This window comes from Xyrauchen texanus, chromosome 31 (genome assembly GCF_025860055.1).
Source record: "Xyrauchen texanus isolate HMW12.3.18 chromosome 31, RBS_HiC_50CHRs, whole genome shotgun sequence".
Taxonomy (NCBI): Eukaryota; Metazoa; Chordata; class Actinopteri; order Cypriniformes; family Catostomidae; genus Xyrauchen; species Xyrauchen texanus.
In genome coordinates this window covers 16521396-16543456 of record NC_068306.1, presented here as the reverse complement: position 1 = coordinate 16543456, position 22061 = coordinate 16521396, and the positions used below count along the sequence as shown (strand labels likewise).

Below are 22061 nucleotides of genomic sequence, written 5' to 3'. Positions count from 1 at the left end.
TGCAAAGTGATACCTTCCCCTATTGTCGACTTATGGATTCAAAATCTGAATAACTTTGTCTGGTGTCACCCAAGCTTTGCAAGATGTACACTAATCCAGCATCATCATTTCTTCTCAAGAAAAGTACTGCAAGTGCTTCATGGCCTTGGTTATGTCCAACAAACCGACGAAAGGATTTATTTTTATAAAAAAATGTTTTTGCCTTGAACCGCACAAACACACAATCTCTTTAAAGCAGTTAACTGGGACTCTGGGGACTGGTGTTCAGCTGCATCAGTAGATGTGGCCTCAGAGCAGAAATGTGTGCACACCTGACTGTTCTGCCTCTGTGTAGATTTTGCAATACATTTTTTGCCAGGAGATTGGCTCAATGTGATGGATGGACTGAGTGCCCGGAGCAGCTGTGGTCTTGGCCCACCTATCATCCAGCTTGTGCTGCTCTGTGAAATCTCTAATGTCCATGGATTTGATCAGTTTTATTTTGATGTTTGGGCAACTTCTTCTGGCACAGTCTACAAATTATGCAGCATCTGTAACAAGGATTGCCTGTCTGCTGAGAACATCTGTATTAACTTCCCATTTTAATGTTGCCCCAACACCATCTACAGCACTTTTGCCATGACTTGAGGCAATGAAATGGCACTCTACACTTAAATTTGAGAACAACACCTGGAAATTGGTTGACAAGAAACACCAGATTAACTTGTTTTTAAATTGAGAAGCAGCACCATCACTGAATATGTGAACCTGTCTTATCTCAGGATGTTTCTCTTGAACATGTTCTGTGATCTTTGTGAGGAATGTTATCACAGAAAACTTATGTTCCAAGCGGTCACTCACAATGGCATTTGACTCTGGATCTCCATCAGACCATAGAACAGATGTAAATATCATGATCCATTTCTGGTGCCAGTATGCAGATTGGATTTGATCTTGGTAGGCAGCTGTGTAGTTTTCTCTAAAGTAAACTTGCAGCACCACAGTTTCATTGTTTGACTTTGATTGGGAGATTTTTGTCTGAAAAGATGCACTTTGTTGTCTTTTGATGAAACAGTGCTGCAAAAACTTAAGAGGCTGCCTTGAGAAAATGAAAAACAACACCCCGTGTGCCATTCTTTCATATCTTACATGGCAGCCCTCCTGTTGCTTACCATGTATACCAGGTGAACTTAATTTGTTTGTCTTCCTTAGGCATGTGACAGAGGCTACGCATTTCCAGGAGCTTGTTATTTTTGCACTCAGCACACTGGCCTAACATGCACTGAGGCCTGTCTGGGCTACAGACAACAGCCTCAATATAATTCTGTGTGCTTTGAAATGTTTGCCTTGGTATCACACGATGCACACAGTCCAGGGCTAATTTGATATTTTCGTGGTACCGGCAAAAACATTCCTTGGCGTGTCTGAACACAGGAGTACATGGGATGGCCGAAGCTCATCAAACTTTGATTTCCCAATTGCAGGCTCTAGAAGTTCCCTTTTGAAACAGCGGTAGGCCTCTAGGAAGGACATTGTCAAATGTCATTTCTGAATCTTCTTTTTTAGCCCTCCCTCTCTCACAGTGACCACATGCCTCATCACTAAAGCTTGTGTTTTTATATTATTATTATTTTTATCCCCTTTTCTCCCAATTTGGAATGCCCAATTCCCACTACTTAGTAAGTCCTCGTGGTGGCGCAGTTACTACCTCAATCCAGGTGGCGGAGGACAAGTCTCAGCTGCCTCCTCTTCCGAGACAGTCAATCAGTGCATCTTATCATGTGGCTCATTGTGCATGACACCGTGGAGACTCCCGGTATGTGAAGACTCATGCTACTCACTGCGATCCATGCACAACTTTCCACGTCCCATTGAGAGCGAGAACCACTAGTATGGAGCTAAAAGAGTCTCAATAAAGATAAATGCACACACTACATTCACATGCACACACATGATTAATACATGCACACACAGGATTCATACATGCACACACAGGATACACAAATGCGCACAAAATTCACAAATGCACGCACAAAATTTAAAAAGCACAGAAGATTCACAAATGCATAAAAAAATCATAAATGCACACAAAATTCATAAATACACACACAATTCAGAAATGCAAACAAAATTTACAAATGCACACAAGATTAAGAAATGCACAGGACAAGATTCAGAAATGTATTTCTGATGCACGCATAAATATATCTTGATTTACAAACTTTTTGCGGTCTGTGAACTTCACTGCATTTGTGTGTGAATTTTGAGACTCCCTGACTTGGCTCGAAACACAAATGCCTTTTTTAAACAAGGAATGATCTGGAACCAATCAGATATCTCCCTTGTTTTAGCCAATCACGAGAACGCACCCCACGTGGGGATTGAGCCAATCACATGAACGCGTTCACACAGCGCTGCATGTTCACGGTCATTGTCACTCAGTTGAGACCTCAACATGGCTTCTGGCAACGACAGGGGAGCGGTAAGTATAACTTAACGTGTTTAGCTAGTTATAGCTACGGAAGCTCAAAGAGGCCATGCGTTATTATTATTTTTCTGTCTCGTTTTCTCGTGATCTCGACATAACTAAGGTTATCATCTCGTGATCATGACTTAATTTTCTCGTGATCTCGGCATAACAAAAAGTTGTTTTCTCGTGATCTCGACATAACAAAAAGTTGTTTTCTCGTGATCTCGACATAACAAAAAGTTGTTTTCTCGTGATCATGACTTAATTTTCGAGATCTCGACGTCTCTCTGTCATTGACAACTTCCAGATTAGTGTCAGACACTTTAGAAGAAGACTATCACGTCTACAACTTTTTCAGTAGAAAATACAGTGAACGTTTGGTCAATTTCATTGCCAGCCAACTTGAGGGACCGGGACGTCTGCATGACTGCGGTCAAGCCAGCCGCGATTTAGATCCGAGTGCGCGCATATTACAGTATTAACGGTACTTTGTGGAAAGCACATAAAGACATGCTTCTTGACTCCTGTTGAGTGCAGAAGAAAGCGAGTCTTTCTATATTGATGAAAAGCGTTTATTAAGTGTTTGTGACGTGCTGCCTGGTGTTTATTAATATGTTTGATTTAGCCTATGTGAAAGGTGACTGGTTAGAATACTCTTGGATAGGGCAGGTGAATATTTTATAACCAAAGTGTAATGAATTAACATAACTTTACATTTACATATAATAAATTGTACTTTTCTGCCAAAGATCTCTCATTGTCCTTCATACCTTGTAATAAACTTTTAATTGTAAATCCTGTAGCTCAATTAAAAACTGTATAGAAAATTAAAGGCAAAAACAACTTTTTGTTATGTCAAGATCACGAGAAAACAACTTTTTGTTATGTCGAGATCACGAGAAAATTAAGTCACGATCACGAGATAACAACCTTAGTTATGTCGAGATCACGAGAAAACGAGACAGAAAAATAATAATAACGCATGGCCTCTTTGAGCTTCCGTAGCTATAACTAGCTAAACACGTTAAGTTATACTTACCGCTCCCCTGTCGTTGCCAGAAGCCATGTTGAGGTCTCAACTGAGTGACAATGACCGTGAACATGCAAGCTGTGTGAACGCTGTTCATGTGATTGGCTCAATCCCCACGTGGGTGCGTTCTCGTGATTGGCTAAAACAAGGGAGATATCTGATTGGTTCCAGATCATTCCTTGTTTAAAAAAAGGCATTTGTGTGTCGAGCCAAGTCAGGGGAGTCTCAAAATTCACACACAAATGCAGTGAAGTTCACAGACCGCAAAAAGTTTGTAAATCAAGATATATTTATGCGTGCATCAGAAATACATTTCTGAATCTTGTCCTGTGCATTTCTTAATCTTGTGTGCATTTGTAAATTTTGTTTGCATTTCTGAATTGTGTGTGTATTTATGAATTTTGTGTGCATTTATGATTTTTTTATGCATTTGTGAATCTTCTGTGCTTTTTAAATTTTGTGCGTGCATTTGTGAATTTTGTGCGCATTTGTGTATCCTGTGTGTGCATGTATGAATCATGTGTATGCATATGTGAATGTAGTGTGTGCATTTATCTTTATTGAGACTCTTTTAGCTCCATACTAATTGCGACCACGAGGAAGGTTACCACATGTGACTCTACACTCCCTAGCAACCGGGCCAATTTGGCTGCTCAGGAGACCTGGCTGGAGCCACTCTCTGGCTCTTGTCTTGAAACGTCATCTTGTTCATAGAAATGCCTGACACAATCATATGTAGTGCTAGTGGGAGTCACATGATTTTTATTTTTCACTGGAAGAAGGCCCATTAACATGGAAATTTTTTGTATGACAGCTTTTTTTTTTTTTTTTCTTTGTGAGGGCTGTTTGGTACAGCTTTGAGCGCTATTTTCATTGCCTTCCCTAGAGATTGTCTTGTTTTAAATGGAGATCTTTTGGGTGAGATAGGAACCTGGGATTTTTCTCTGCTTTTGTCTTGCAAGAGCTCTGAATTATCTGCATCTTGTTTTGATTGCGTTTCCTTCTCTCATTCTTCCAGCCGGTTTTCTTTTCCTTTCCTTTTAAATATTCATAATTTTTCTTCCTCTCCCTGAATGTCTTCTGTCTTTCAGCATTCATTTTTGCAATTGCACTGTAAAATGATGCGTATTAATTAAAAAAATATAAAATTTGTTTGTTGTTACTGTACATAGATTTATTGTTTACTTGTCAATATTTATTATTTATTTTTTATGTTAGCATTGCTACATTATAATAAGGCAGTTAAAACTGACTAGCACAGAGAGTTTCTATGTTTATTTTTCAATTACAGCTTTTTTTTTCATAAGAGAAATATACATATACTGTACTTAAGTGTAAAATTACTCGCAATTTAGTGGTAATAAAGAGGGAATTCTAAATGAAAATTAAAGCCTGGGAAACACCTAAAAAATGACAGACATTGTTACCAATTACAGCGTGCGTGAGAGCGAGGAGGGAAAATATGTCAACGAGAGAGGTGTGTCCTTTACGGTAAACCGACCATAGATTTGCCTATTTATTCATTCATATTAGGGCTGTTTCGATACAATCTTGATATTTTCAGTACAGTCAGAGATGGTTCTGTGAGGCCCGAAAAAAAGACTGAAACTGATCCTGCAGGATTCACAGTTTCTTTCACAGACATGCTGGACCTCTCTCACATGTTTGGATCAAGGGCCGGGCAAAAATATAGATTTTCTACTTAATCTACATTTGTACAATCCCAATGTCAATTCTTAAAAAGCTAAGATTGACTAAGAGACACATTCTCTACAGTCAGTTATTTAACAAAATCTACAAAAGAAACCTTTCATTCTAATCACAGATAGCATGAATGCTGTAAAGTAGCCATTCGACTAAACAAACACTACTGTCAAAGTCCCTGCCACAGGACTTCGAGACAGAACCGTTTTAGCACTTGTTCTACATATCTAAGTAAATCATTGTAAATAGTACAAATTAGGCATGTAAACAACAAACATGTAACAATATACTGTATATATGCAATATATAATAATTTCAATGCATCATATTTATTGACGTAATACATGGACCATATTAAAAAAAAAAAAAAAAAGCTAAAATGTCACCAAAATTATGAAAAACTAATGACACAATAAACATTTTTAAATGTATATGTCTGTAATTTAACAAGTTAGAAGGTCCCATGTATAATGAATAACAGCATTAGCTGAAAGATATTAAAATCAAAATGAAAATCGAATATATATATATATATATATATTGAATCGTGACGTGTCCCAATTCATCTCTCTCTCTCGCTCTCTCTCTATATGTTTCAGATTTAAGGTGCTTTATTGGCATGACAATATTTGCACATTCGTATTGCCAAAGCTTTTACAGTTGAGCAGCATACAAGTAAAACATTGCAAAACAAAGACAGTGAAAACCAACAATACATACAGAATATAAAAAAAGAACATTTGTCAACTTGCCATATAAGGTAAAAAGGATCATGTAAAAGTCACAGATAAAGGAAAAAGATAATACTACTAATAACTAAAAAGAGCCATAATAAAATACGATTGAAACAGACTCAATTCTCTCCATCTCTCTTTAAATTAGCACAAGACTTTTGAGTACAAGTAAACAAATGCACGTCAGAGCTTAGAGGTCAGTTATTCACCCACTGATTTTCCATATGATTTGATATGAACCAACAGTAATGGTCACGTCCGTAACGCATTAATATGGATGTTTAAAGTAAAGAAGGGATACCATTTGTTCATCATACTGAACATCACCAAAGATTAGCTTTGTACTGAAAGTATCAACTTCTTTGAATTAATATTGTTTAAGTGATATAAACTTAACCTCTAAAATGACACAGAGCTGAAACGTAGAAACCTAATAAATGTGGCTCTTTTAAATACATCAAAAAGTGCTGTAATGACAAAATGACTATATGTGTATTATACATCTTAGTATCTTCCTGGAAAATGATTATTGTTAACAAAGTAAAAATAAAGAGTCCTTTGACCCCTCTTTTGCAACCATGAAATATGATGGATTTCCCCTTGTCATTTCCTTAAATAGTTTGTATAAATGAAGCCTAATATCTTAAGTCTTCTTATTGCAGAAAGGGAATCACTTTTAAAAGTTTTTAGTTTTCAACACAATCATGAACACACACCGATTGTGTCTAAGAGGACCATGTAGTACACTGATATAGCACGATTATACACTGATGTGACCACCGTAGATTTGAACTACTTTCTTACATGATGGATCAGAATCTGCCGTTGCTGGTTCAAACCAAATGATGTGTCCAAGCCTTCGTTAGTAATTAAAAAAATGTCACTTCAGAAATAATCTCATGGCTTGTGCTGTTTTGAGAGAGAGAGAGAGACAGATGGAGCGTGTGCAATCACCTGTTGCCACAACCAAGCAGAGATGCTGTCAGCTTTCTGAAGATCAGCTTTCTCAGTGGAAAAATAGAGTCCAAGCAGGGGTATTCCTCCCAATTTTGCGGAAGCCGATGCGCAAGAGACGACCACTATAGAAACTGCAATGTCCTCTGCCATTTTAAACAGCACCCATTTTTTAATTAATCAGTCTGTTGTTTCTCTCAGCTGTGATGAGCTGTAATGCTGAAGTTGTTAGTTTAAAGCCATTTAAAGCTATTTCTTAGCTTTAGTAGTAGTAATACAAGCAATCATTGAGAGCCGTTGTATGTAGAAGCGGATTCACTTCACATCACCTAACTGGCTCATCTTAGACACAAAAATTGCCACCACCTGCTGGCTAACATATGTAATGTAAAAAAAAAAAAAAAAGACAAACAGTAACTCTTAACACACATGCACTGCTCTTACACTTTAGTTTCGAACGGCACGAACACAAGCAGAGTGATCCACACAGTGAAGCATCAAAGTGCTGATGTGTCAGACCATCAGTGCTCATGGAACGTTTCTCGTCCAATCAGATTCGAGGACCGGAACTAACTGTTGTATATTGAACAATTTATTTTACAGAATTTATTAAAATTGGTTAATGCTAATTTCTATATGTAACACATTTTAACATTAAACGTTGTGCATTATGAACTAGCATGAACTAATAATTAACAACAGTCAAGTTATAAATTAATCAATTTAAAAATTAACCAAGATTAATAAATGCTGTAAAAAAAATACTGCTCATTGGTAATTCACGTTCCCAAAATGCATTAACTAATGTTAACCTATAGAACCTTATTGTAAAGTGTTACCAAAAAAAAAAAATGTGTCGAATTTCTGGTAAAAATAAATATATTTGTGATGGAAGTACCATTAACATTACATAAAATAAATGTCTCATAACATGCTATAAGCCACCAAGCCCTATTATAGAGAGCACATTAAAAGACAGAACACAGGGAGAGAAGCGCTTCAAGGGCAATAACAGTCTCACTTAACACACACACACACACCTTCAGGTGGACAACAAATACTGTATGTAAAAATCCTGCTCCATTAAAAATACTGTGTATTAACAGTAACAAGTCAGAGGGCTTCAGAGAAGAACAAACATAAGATCAGAGGCATAAAACACTGGTGAAAAAGACAGAAAGGAAGAGAGAGAATGAACTAGAAAGAGAACGATTAAACAGATGGGGATGGAGACCATGAGGTTGCAGTACTCACCGGTAAGAACAGCTTTAGCGGATGGGTCAGCGAGATCCGGGGCAGACTTGCCGTCAGTGTTGCGGATGTTGGGATCGGCGCCGTGCTGGAGCAGCACTGTGCAGGGGAAACAAAAGCAGTATCGTAACTCAGGCAGGCAGAGGCTGCTGCTGGGGCCATTTGCGCCGCTGACTGGGAGCGCTTGCCTCGGCATGGTGCAGACATAAACACACATCGCGCACCAGCGCGCCAGGAGCAGCAACGAAAACAGCCCGCACTAATAAACACACACTGCAGTGAGACGGGGGGAAAAAGCCCATGTTACAGCAAGAGTCTGACTCCGGTCATGTGAGAGGAACTCAGGTATGAGAGTGGAATATCAAAGCATGTTTTCCGATCCTTTCCCCCTCTCTATGGCACCCGAGAGAAAGGAACAGACAGCTGCTTTTAAGAGCGGAGTAAAGCCAAGCACCTACAGCGCACAGTGTCTATCCACTGTCTCCAATCCACCTCTCTTTCGCTCTACAACAATGCAAGCATGTACACAGGCTACCACACACGTCCCCTCCCTCTGCCCATTCCGTCTATTCCAATACACTTCTCAGTAACACTTCCACACATATCTCTCTCTCTTATTCATCACTCTAGAGTTGGGGTACTCAAGTCACGAGTCCAATTTTAAATGGACTTGGAACGACTCATTTGCATTTTGCTCAATGCATTTTTACTCTGACTTGAGCGTCTTGGACGTGGGATTTTTTTTCTGAGTCCGGCCAAGTCCATGGCATTTGTGATGCAATGAAAAACAAACAAACAAAAAAATTATGTAACATAGGTTTACAATAAACCTATTGTCCGCTTTGTCTTCAGTACTATCATATATTCTGTATATTTGATACTGCGCATCAGTTTTCACACGTATATGTCCTTACATGTGATTATTCTGGAGAGAGCAGCAGAACGCACTCTTTCAAAGTACTTTTTTAACTCTCGCCCGTGCTGTATGTGTGTGCGGAAAAGAGATCGCCAATCATCAGACGTGCTGTGCCGCTTCCATCCAAAAATATCAATAACTTAAGTAAACTTTAAAAACTAGGTTCCCCAAATCTGCAAATGATTAAATAGAACATGTTTTAGCAGACTCACCCTTATTACGCAGTCATTTCTAATTAAAAATGTTGACTACATAGAGAATTTATTTTAATTTGCTACATATCAGGGACTTTTAATCTAATATGAGGGATGAAATAGACCATGATGGAAATTGTACAACTCAGTCAGTCACATATTTGTAGTGCAACCTCTGTGTGTTACATGTAGGCACTTGCATTTCAATGGCAAACAATTTAGAAAATACAATGAAGAACACAAGTGAGTGGAGAAGTCTCTATTCACCTATTATCCATACTAAAGATAATGTAAAAAGAACTAAAAGTCAGCCCAAGGTGAGTTTGATCTTGACTTTAGGGAAGTAGGATACTCCTGGACACAGCAGGAGGACTGCAAATTGTGAAGTGTAGTACTGTAGTATATCAATGTTTTTTTTATGATATGTTTTTTCTGTTTTTATTTTATGTTGTTGTATTTTATGGGCATTATTAAATGCTTTAATATTACCAATTATTTAATGTATTAAAACACATTAAATGTATTTAATTACATAACATTTATTTCACCCATAATTCTAGATAAAACTAAACAAAATTGAATGGACAAATTGAAAACGAAGTAGAAATAAAAACTAAATTAAAATTTAAAATAATAATAACGCAGTTTTCACTTTCTTTAATCTATCTTTGAGTGGAGGGGAAAAGCAACAAATAATTAAAAGAGTCAACAGAATGCAATAAGAGGTGTGTTGAAGGACATACACTTAAAGCATATTATTTCATTCTGAAACCACTTTGACATTTTTTCAGCAGGATAATCATTTGTATTTTGCATTTATATTGACAAATTTTTTTTCTTAGTTGTGCAGGTTAAAATAAGCTTAAAATATTGATGTTGAGGTTTAAGGTTACAATTTTAATTCAGATTCTTGAACAGATTAATTCGGACTCGACTCTGACTCGGCCTGTTATGGACTCGGTCTAGAGTCTGACTTGCCCCCTTTTGGACTTGGACTCGATTGTTTAAAGACTCAGACTTGACTCGGACTAGACTAAGGTGGACTAGAACCCAACAATATTACACTCTGTTCAGATATCTGGCATCAGTAGGCTTTAAGGGCAATTAGTGTTGTCACGGTAACCAAATTTCAGTAGTCGGTACCAATAGCAGTGAAATTTCACGGTTCTACATACCAATGTCGATACCACAGAAAAAATATGCTAATATGAAAATGTGCTATTGAACACAATCCTTTAGCCTATTTAAAGTTACATTTCAATGTAAATAATACATGCATGTTTCCTACGAGTGATTCTAACTCTTGTTTGTTTTAAAGCAGTTTCTACTGAAATCGGTTTTATATTTTTTTAATATATATATAATTTTTCCAGAATTCCATGTTTTTAAGTTTAATTTAATTTAATTTTGTCTGCTCAACCAATAACTACACCACTTTGTCAATGAATAAAACATTTCTGTTATCAAGTTATAAATCAGCATTGTACTCTATAGTAAAATATCATTCCGGCCAATTAATAGGCCTATATTTGCCCATTTTAGGATTATTGGCATTGTCCGAAAACAGTGTCTGCTAAGTTGAGCAACACACATATTTATCAATGGATAAATATTTCTGTTATGAAGTTATAAATCAGCATTTTTCTGTACCAATAATAAAATATCATTCAGGTGAATTAATCTGCCGATATTTGGCCATTTTGAGATTATTGGCATCAGCCGAAAACGTTGCCCAATTAACCGAGTGATACACAGCTTTGTCATTGGATAAAACTTTTTTGCTATTAAGTTTTAAATCAGTATTATACTCAAGATATAGAATATTATCAGGGAAGCATATTAATCATATTAATTATCAGGGAAGCATAATTAAAAAATTAAATTAAACCGATATTTGGCCATTTTGAGATTAAAGGCACCAGCCGATAACGTTATAAACCAGCATTAAACTGCCCATTAATAAACATTTGTCATACCCTATATGCTCAAAAAAGAAAGAAATTCCCAAAAGGAGAAAAATACCTACTATATTGTGGCATATCTAAGTAGTCTTTGAAAGCAGAAGGCGTTTTGTTTGAATTTGCTCGTGAATCCTGGCAAAGTGCATTCCTAAAACAAAAATAAGGGCACTCTTCCGTTGCGCGAGTATGATCTTGATACTGTCGCTATGCTGGTGACTCATTGGTCATCCATTTCACATCAGAAAAACAGTTATGACCAGCTTTAAACCCTTGTAAAATACTCCACTGCATCAAGGGAGGGCTCAGGGTTTGATGAAGAAAAACAAGGGCTGAGGAAAAAGGCTAAGTGGAAAGATACAGCAGCCATCAGCACTCTCAGTCAAATTAAAATGCGCTAAAGGCCCCACTGAGATAACATTTGCATACACTGGTGTCATGCAAGCATTTGAGTGGTGGGCTACCGTGGAGGGGGTGGGCACAGAGAGTTGGGGGTGACGTTAGGATGACGGAGATGGCGTGATTAAAATTTGTCTGTGTGCTTATGACTATCCATCAGGGAGACAACTCAGTAACCTCCACGCTCTGGGACATCCCCCTCCCTCCAAGCCGTATCCACGGTGTTGGCATGATTACAATGCATGCTGCAAAAAACATGTGGAAACGAGTGCTCGGAATACAAAGGAAATGGGCCACTTTGTTCCACAAAGCAGGGCTAAAAAGGCATGCAGATCAGCAGCTTTAAAACAGGTGCAGCGACCTACAGTTGGTCAGAGTGGCCCACTGAACAAACAAAAGCAGTGTAACATATTTGGTGGTTGGAGTGTGATTAGTTGAGTGGGGTAATTACAGACAAACGTTGAGAGGGCCGATTAACTGAGAACATGGGTGCTTGGGTTAATGCATAACCCTGTAGAAATCCCTGCTGCTTTCCCAGCCTTTACAAGGGCACGGACACACACATATTAGATGCAGCCATCTCTGTAAGCTGTCGTTCATTAAATTTCTCTACATACTTAGACATCGGTGAAACTGCCCATTAGTGGCAAGTGAAACCATTAGCAATATCATATATTCAGATGGGTATGGAAGAAAACCCTTGCAAGGCTCATGATTGAAGGTGAGCGCCAAAGAATGCAAGTGGTGCAGAGGGCAGCAGAGTTGGGTGATTTTGCCCAGAGCAATGAGCAATTTTATTTTAAAGACAGAGTGCCAGTGTATTTCTCACTTTAAATTCACACCAATCTTCTATCCGAAGTATAACATGTTAACACCATGTAATGCAATTACTTGCTAGCAAGAGTTCAACATATGTTAAACAGTGTTAACAGACAACCAAGAATTAGAATAAATTTGAGTGCGGGCTTCCATCGATATCATTGCGCATGCGACCCAGTTGAATTTTACATTAGAATTTCCTATTTAAAAGTACCATGGAGCAGTTCAACAATCACGTGAAATGTCTTGACAACGCTGACAACATTCTGAACAGCACTAATGAAGGAAAGAGTAATCACCTAATGCCCAGCACTAGCATCAGTTATAAGACTTTACACATCTACACCCTTACTAACATTTATCCCAGTTAACTGTAACAGACTTTTTCCTTACAACTGTGGAAGTTGTAGCCAAGAAAACCGGGGATAACATGGATATTTGGAAACAACTCATGCGTATATATGGTCTATATAGCGCCTTTTTAACCTTAGAGGTTACCAAAGTGCTTTACAGTGTTTACACATTCACCCATTCACACTCACATACCAATGGCGGCAGAGCTGCCATGCAAAGCGCTAGCCAGCTCATGATGAAACATCTGATTTACACCCCTACATACAAGTCCTGTGAAATATATGTTAAACAAAATATAAAAATCTCTTCAAATAAAGTTAACTATAGACCTTATTACATTACAATTTTTTTTTTATACATATTCTATTAATAAATTCAACATAAAGTGTTTATACACTTGAGCACTTTATTAGGTTGGCCTACACCTGTACACCTACTGATTCATGTGATTATCTATTCAACAAATCCTGTAACAGCAGTGCAATGCATAAAATCATGCAGATACAGGTCAGGAGCCAGGTTCACACACAGGAGACCTGCCGATTGAATTAGAAATGAGGTATACAGTGCAACCCTACTTAGAATGGTGCAAAAAAAAAAAAAAAAACTCCAGTGAGCGGCAGTCCTGCAGATGAAAATGCCTTGTTGATGAAAGAGGTCAACAGAGAATGGTCAGACTGGTTAGCAGAGGCAAAAAGCCTACAGGAACTCAGAAAACCACTCTGTACAATTGTAGTGGGCAGAATTGCATCTCAGAATGCACGTCACGTTGAACTTTGAAGCAGAAGGGCTACAACAGCAGAAGACAACATTGGGCACTTTATTAGGACTATAGTGTTCCTAATAAAGTACTCGGTGAGTGCAAATCAAAATCTGTGATTCTAAAAACCCATTGCAAATCCCATGGCAACCCAAAGTGTCATCTATTTGCACTATTCATTACAAATGTGTACTGGTTGGCGCTGCACTGTCTCTCACTGTGCCTATTGTCCTGTTAATATTTAGTAATTTATTGTACTGTCCCGTACTTTTTTGCACACGTTTGCACGTGCACTATATGTAGAAATATTATTTAGTCTGTGTAGTCTCATGTGGTTCTGTGTTTGTCCTATGTTGTTTTATGTAGCACCATGGTCCTGGAGGAACGATGTCTCGTTTCGCTGTGTACCGGTACTGTACTAACTGTATATGGTTGAATGACAATAAAAACCACTTGACTTGACAAATTCTCTTCCGGATTTTAAGACTACAAACTGAACATCTCTAGCTGTTGCTTCATTCCACTCACACTGTGGTGTGCCCAATATCACAGCTAAACTGCATTGGAATAAGGGAGCAGACAACTACGGCTCAAGGCTATAAGAAATAGCAGAAGCGGGGAGAGGTGATGACACTTAGAAATAAAAGTTTGCATTCATAAAATAGCCTGATACCATTTAGGGTTGCTCTGATACCAAAATTCTGGCTTCAGAACGAAACAAGCACTGGTACCTCAATAGCGATACTAAAAGCAACAAATAAAAAGCCAAAATGACGATTAACAGAGCTGCATAAAGTCTTACAGATACAAATTATGCGTTTTCCGTTTAAATTGTTCTGGATTCCATGTTAAACGTTTTAATTAAATGTTATGATCAAATGGTGTTTAATCAAATTGATATGTAAAGTTTTAATCAAAAATATAATAATTCTTTTGGAACACAAAATTGCTATTTTATTTTTGATCAAATAAAATGCTGCACAACAGCACTTCACAGTATTAATGATAAAAAAATCAGATTACCTGTGGCACAAGTGTGCTTGCATTTATGATACTGTTTACAGATAATAATAATAATAATAATAATACAACCATTTAATACTACATAATTGTTATTATGAGTATTATTGCTACTTTGAATATTCCATTTTTATTTAGTAGTTATATTTTTCTGCCTTAATTTTCACACATCAACTTGAATAGAGCTTTCATGTAAGAGGGACTTTTGTTTTGACAGACCTTTGAGTTCTCCCTGTGCACCAGTGTGTGTGTGTGTGTGTGTGTGTGTGTGTATCATATGACAGAGCAGAGTGGCACCTCTTGTTCATTCTGTAGTGTGTGGTGCATGTGGCTTTATATTATTTAATTAAATGACATCCTTCTGCTGTTTAACGATCACACTTGGCCATATCCAGAGGATTTGTTTTTTTTTTTATTATTTTCAAATCGTCATTGATTTAATCTCAAATTTGTCACATCTCATATAATTTTGCTAATGACAGCATCCTGTAATATGGTACCGAAATTAGATATCATGACATTTTATGGTATTGCGATACTTCGTTAGTACCTTTAAACCACGCAAACCTAATGCTGTTTATTATTTCAGGCTTTTGGTTTTGACAAAACAAAACATAGATATTGCATCAAATTTGAAGATGAAGTGTCTCATTTCTGGGCCACTAGTATCACTAAGCAGAATTAAAGAAATAAGCATTGTTTTTCAAAAGCTTTCCTGAAAACTATTTATACAGATTTCCCGATTCAATTCTGATTCACAAGCTCTCGATTGCAATTAGCTATGTTTACATTTTTGTTGATTTGTTTGTTGTTTTTGATCAACAATTGACTATAAAAAACAGAAAGGATAATAAGTGTGACATTTTTCAATAACAAATTGTTTGTGTGGGTGTAACCTTTAGACACAAATTACTCGGAACGAGTCAAAACAAACTTTTACTTTCAACAAGCTGCTTCTTCGCCACTACAAAATGAAAAGTAAAATTAATTTGCGATTAAAGTAGTGTTTTTAATACTTGAGTAGCTTGTGTAGAACGAGTACAATTACTCGTGCACATCCAACATTTTAATAAATAAAAAAACCTATCTTTAAAATACAACAACAAATAACTTAAATCAAGAGAAAGTCCACTACAGTTTATTGGTGATTGTGAATTATGGTCATAGACTGTTTGTTTAGCCAAAGATGGACTAATTGTATAAAAGGTGCACTCAGTAAAAACATTTTTAAGTATTACACTGATTTACACTGACACCTTGTGGCCTGGATGCTGTATCATTTAAACACAGTAGTTTTCAATTACTAATGGAATTGTAGATATTCACTAAGCTCAGTAAACCAGGACTTATTTAACTGCATGATCATGTGAATGCTTCATTTATTAAACTGGAAAGGAGGGATGATTTTCACTTCAAGTAAATTGGTAAGTGCTTTTTGCATTGTTAAAACAACATCAGGAGATTTCGAAGTGTAAATTAGACTGCTTGCGCATTCAGTTTGCTTTCAGGTTTTGAAAAGTAATCGTGCATTCTGACGAAACCATTTATTGCAAACAACTTTTAAATTGTAAATATCATTAGATAGCTTTTTCCAGGTATTATAGAACTCCTTGGTAGATTCATATAAAAAAAATTGAATTTTTAGACACTTTGGGAAACGTATCCAACTCTTATTTTATAATATATTTCACAAACAATCATGTTGCTGTTAAAATTAGGCTGGCTTGAGCATTCAGCATCTTTTCACCATTTGGCTTTCGCGCATGGACGTGTTTTTAAAATGTCAGTTGGTGATATTTGTTGACAGCGACGTAATGTTTGATGTCCATAGGGTGTATTATTCAATGTGAAAAAGTGTTTTCTTATTGACATGAAACACACTGAAGGCCTAGACTTAAAATGCATGGGTCGTCACTGTGTGATGCTAACATGGCTACCCCCATGAGTCGCCCTTGCTCCATGTACAATAAAAGAGCTTTTATAAGGTTACTGATTTGACTGAACTGTTCATCTCAAATGAGTGGTCATGCTTTTCTATACATGTTTCAAAATTACTATTTGTTTCTTTAGAAGTAACGCTTTGTAAATGAGGGGTAAAAAACACCTTTAAAACGAATAGGAGAAACTGAAACACTAAATTCGACAGATGCAGAAATGGAAGCCGCTCCTTCCAGGTAAAAGAGAAAATCACTTTTAGATACAGATATTGCCTGTCAGTCAACTCGGGAATCTGCATGTACATTAGCTTGACCAGCCTGAAAAATATTTTTTTTAACTAGCACAATTTATGATAACATTGTAGTCAGATTTAATTGCTGAATTAAAATATGTGCTTTAATCGTAATCTTGACCAACCGTTTAATAGAATTCGGTCTTTCATTATCAGCCAAAATATATGGCAACAGTTGCTAATATTTCTTTCATTATTTTGTCATTTCAAATATGAGCCCCTGGTGTGTTTTAGGCTTATGCATCACTTCCACTTTCCTTGATGGTTCTGTAGTCACTTTAAAAAAAAAAAAAAACTTTTCCCTACACTGTTGGTAGGTCTGGTGGTAGCAGTGTGCAGCCAACAGCAGATACACTTCCTGAGAGACTTTTTCGTTTCCCTCATCGCTAACGAGTGAACCGTCTGCACCTCGTTTATTAACCACGGCGTGGTTTTGCGCACAGCTGTTTCTTTTTTCACAATTCGAAAGTCTCGTGAGCAAATGATACTGTTATCGCTGTTGCTAACTTTAAAACTAGCAGGTTGATGTCGCCTGTCGGAAATCTAGTGACGCTGTTAGTGACGAGTATCCCTGACCAATCATTGATCTTTTTTGGAAGTGTTGCGAGGAGAAAAACACTGCTAACTCAGAAAAACATTAAGGCTTGTCTGAAATTTGCCAAAACACACCTTGATGATCCTCAAAGTTTTTGGAGAACGTTCTGTGGACAGAGTTGAAAGTGGAAATGTTTGGATGATTGAGGTCCCGTTACATCTGGCATAAATCAAACACAGAATTCCACAAACGGACAAGCATGGTAGTGGTAGTGAGATGGTGTTGGGATGCATTGCTGCTTCAGTGCCAGAGTGACTTGCAATAATTGAGGGAAACATTAATTCTGTTCTCAACCAGAAAATCCTAAAGGAGAACTTCTGGTCATCAGTCCGTGAGTTGAAGCTCAAGCGCTACTGGATTATGCAGCAAGAAAATAATCCTAAATATAGGAGTAAGTCCACCTCTAAATGGCTCAAAAGAGCCACAATTTAAGTTTTGGAGTGGCCTAGTCAAAATCCTGACTTGAACCAGATTGAGATACTGTGGCTGGACCTTAAACGGACAGTTTATGCTCGATAACCCTCCAGTGTGGCTGAACTAAAACAGTTCAGCAAAGAAGAGTGGGACAAAATTTCACCGGGTTCGTACAAATGCTTCAAAGTTACATTCAAGGACTTTTCAAGAACATTTTCATTTGTTTTCAAGAACTATGCCCGAGATGTCACTAATTCTTTATTTGTAATAAAATATTTTCTTCACTCATTTACTTTAATTTTATAAAAAACACTTATTATAAGTACAACATATCTCAATGTGCATCTTTAAATACATACTCTCAGTAACGATTCTTTGTTCATTCATGACGAGATTGATGTGTTATTGTAGTGTGCTCCCTTAAAACGCACTTTGCTGTCCAACAAAAGTGAATAACTGTGTCCTTAAAAAGTAGTCCATATGACTCATATGATAACACTGATAACACCAGTGCCATGAAATTAAGGGAGAAACACTCTTTTTAAATTATTCAAATTATTAATAATAATTATGTTTTGATTTTTTTGTTCACTAATGCTACTATTAAAAATAAGTAGAAAATAATTACATACATTTAAATGGTGTAGAAGTCATGTAACAGATGAAGGGGACAAGGATTTGTTTTTCAGGCAATTGATTTCAAATATATTTTCTAAAACAAAATTAAAAACAGAGTCAAGGCATTTCATATCATTAAAGCGTTAGGTTGTAGAAAGATGCCTTTTTTTTTTTCGCTATTAGAAAGCTATTTCATGCCAAATAAAGTCAAGGGACATGTTTGTCAACATATTTTGATATTGACCCAAATGTTGTCAGAAATAACTTATTTTGTGAGACACAAAGCTTTCTTTACACCAGGGGGCGCTAGACGCACAAAACTGAATCCTCCATTGATCTGCATTCAAATCTCAGAAGGTTTTACATCTAATCTCCTTTTTTCACTCTGGAGAGTAATTTTTAATTAAAACTGATAGTTGCAATTATTTATACTTGTTAATTCCACCACAGCAGTATCTATAAAATATATATTTTAAAAATCCTCCAGTAACAATTGATTGTGATTGGCCCATTCTGAACAGCGCTTCCAACAAGGTGCCACGTGACAGCACAGTCTACGCGCTGCCAGCTTCAGCAGCGGTCTAGTGGTCTGTCGTCCTGTTTTTCCGAAAATAAATATATTTAATTTATTAAATGATTTAAGCAATGTATTTTATGTTTTTCTATAATTCAAGCATTTTTAAAGAACCTCTTAGTAAAAATGGCTATTTTCAAGGGTTTTCCAGGATTTACATATGAAAAAGCCAAATTCAAGAACTTCAAGCACTTTGTACAAACCCTGATTCCACCAGCTTTGTGAAAGACTGATCTCCAGTTATCGGGAGTGTTTGGTTGCAGTTGATGCTAAAGGTGGCACAACCAGCTATTAAGTTTAAGGGGGCATTGAGTTTTTCACATGGGTGATATAGGTGCTGGATAACTTTTTTGCTTCAATGCAAAATATATATATTTGAAAACTGTACTTTTTGTGTTTACTCAGGTTGCCTTTTTTATGTTATATCTCGTTTGAAGATCTAAAACAAATTAGTATGAAAAATACACAAAAATAGAAGAAATCAGGCAGGGGGGCAAATGTCACCTTACACATGTTTTCGGGCCTTTGGATTCTCCACAAGATTGTGTAGATAATTCATATCTCCTAGTTTTTTAATTAAAATTCCACCCATTTAATTGGATTATGCTCAAAATGTATAGAGTCGGCACTCCGAATAAGATTGCAGCGCACAGTGGTCTATATTTTCAACAACGCAAGCGAAGACGAATGGGATTAAAAAATAAAACCTCCACAACACAATTTAAAATATTCTTTAATTTAGGCAACAAAGGCAGGGATAAATCTGTGGTCTAATTACTTACGAAAACAGAGACACAGAGGTAGCAAATCATTCTATGATCTGCACATTGTGATGCAAGACATGGAAGTCTGAAACAGTGGGTGACATTCCACAGCCACATTATTGGTGCTCTTTCACCTCAACGTTAGATTTCTCATGAATACCAAGCAGTAAAGATCTGATTAATGACAGAGTGCAGTGTAATAGCGTCAGTCACAGCAGCTAATCTGTGAAGAATGCCACATGATTAACCGACCTGCTCCTCAGGCACAACACAGGAAGAATTAAAGTCATACATCTTCAGAATTCAATAAGGTGAGATTGTACCGTCCGTCTCTTAAATTTACATAGCTGACACGTTCACAAGCTAAATACAACATGGTCAAACCAGCACACTCTACTCTGGAAACATGTTTGAATTTATGTTTTTGAAACGTATATGCTTAAATACTTTGTCAAGTAATGCAATCAGGGTCCAACATTAACACTTTCCAAGGACCAAATAATATTTGTGTTGGCAAGTAATTAAAACAGTTATTCAACAGTTGGCCAGTAATTGTTTTTTAGGAACTACAACATATATTCAAGTCAAATTGTAAGAATGATAATCTGCCCCTTACTGATGTTAGTTACATGAATTCAATTAAAATCAAAGCCAAACAAAATAAAAAAAACATTTGCAATTCACATTTGCAGGTGTGGCAGAAAGTTAATTTTAGACGCTGAAAGCAACCAAACAAAATCTCTGCATATTGGCTTTTTTGTAACTTAAAATTCAGAGGCGAGGGACTTACCGATGCATACATCGATTTTACCCTTGATGGCAGCTTCATGAAGCGGAGTGTAATTCCAGTTGTCTCTGGCATTAGGATCGCCCCCCTGACAGAGCAGCAAGCTGACCACCTCAGCATGGCCAAATGAACATGCGTTGTGCAGAGGGATCAACCCTCCATCGTCTCGCGCATGCACATTTGCCCCCGTCTGCAGAAGATGCTCGACAACATCTTTCCTTCCAAAACCTGCAAGACACAACCATATCTCTTCATGGAACCACCAACGTTTTTTCATGTCTTTAAGTTTTACAAGCACATCATGCCTTACCAAGAAGACAATTATAAGCTTTGTACTGTGCTGTGACTTAAACTATGATATCAGAACATGTTCAATAACTTTTGAATTTAGGTTTGGCATGCTATAGACTAAGAATACGACTGGCTACGAATAGGACGGAACTAAGCCAGTTTTTTCACAATACACCAAAACAATGATCAAATTAAAAGATTAAAAATACTTTTATAGAGATTGCACCCACAAAGAGCAATTTCTAGCTTTTGAAATATTTTACAGATGAGAATAATGACAAAATATGGACTTTAATTAAAGACATTTCAATGGGGTTTTATTATTTTAAAAATGTTGCATGACTTTTCCAAGCCTGAAAATCATATTTTAAAAATGTCCAGATGTTTACAGGGTTTCCATGACTGTTTAAACCAGGGTCAGAAATTAAGGTGGGTTTGGGGATAAAATGCCACCAAAAATGATGAAAGCCCCCAAAATTCTAAAGGTGGGAGCAAAAAATGACCTCAATGCATTCTTCTGATATAGTTCTTTTTATCCCATTTTATCCCAATTTGAAATGCCCAATTCCCACTACTTAGGTCCTAGTAGGTCCTCGCGGTGGCGCGGTTACTCACCTCAATCCGTGTGGCGGAAGACAAGTCTCAGTTGCCTCCGCTTCTGAGACAGTCAATCCGCACATCTTATCACACGGCTCGTTGTGCATGAAATCGTGGAGACTCACAGCATGCGGAGCCTCATGCTACTCTCCACGCACAACATACCACGTGCCCCACTGAGAGTGAGAACAACTAATCGCTACCACAAGGTGGTCCAATTCACAACTCCAGGAGTGGTAGTCAGTGTCAATACTCGCTGAGCTACCTAGGCCCCCTCTGATATAGCATAAATGAGCTTATGTTGATTTCATTCTTTAGGTAAGATGTAATACATTCTCAAACTTAAGAATTTGAATTAATGAACTGATATAAGTAATATATTTGATATGAGGCAGTTTGATTTAAATGAAGATGTCCTCATAAAAGGTAAAAACGCCCCTGAAAATCATATCCAGGGGGCAAATATTGCCACTAAATATACTAGTAAAATGTAGACACTCTTTGGAACCCTGGGTAATATCAATATATGATATGATATGATATAGAAATGTGAAAGCAATCTAAACATTTATAAAATACATATAAAAAATCATACAAATATTTCCTCTGCGAGGATCTAGTTTCAGTTTACAGTACTATTATCGAAACA

General features: G+C 37.0%; 1 protein-coding gene across 3 annotated transcripts in view; it reads right to left on the bottom strand.

Moving 5' to 3' along the window:
* LOC127625453 (poly [ADP-ribose] polymerase tankyrase-1-like) overlaps positions 1 to 22061 on the bottom strand; it is a 156621-nt gene that overhangs the window by 133735 nt on the left and 825 nt on the right. For all 3 annotated transcript variants that reach the window (XM_052100753.1, XM_052100754.1, XM_052100755.1), the window contains exons 2-3: positions 20528 to 20752; positions 8126 to 8221 (exon numbers count right to left, since the gene is read on the bottom strand). In XM_052100753.1, the coding sequence (XP_051956713.1) occupies positions 8126 to 8221; positions 20528 to 20752 (321 nt within the window). The remainder of the gene's footprint in view (positions 1 to 8125; positions 8222 to 20527; positions 20753 to 22061) is intronic.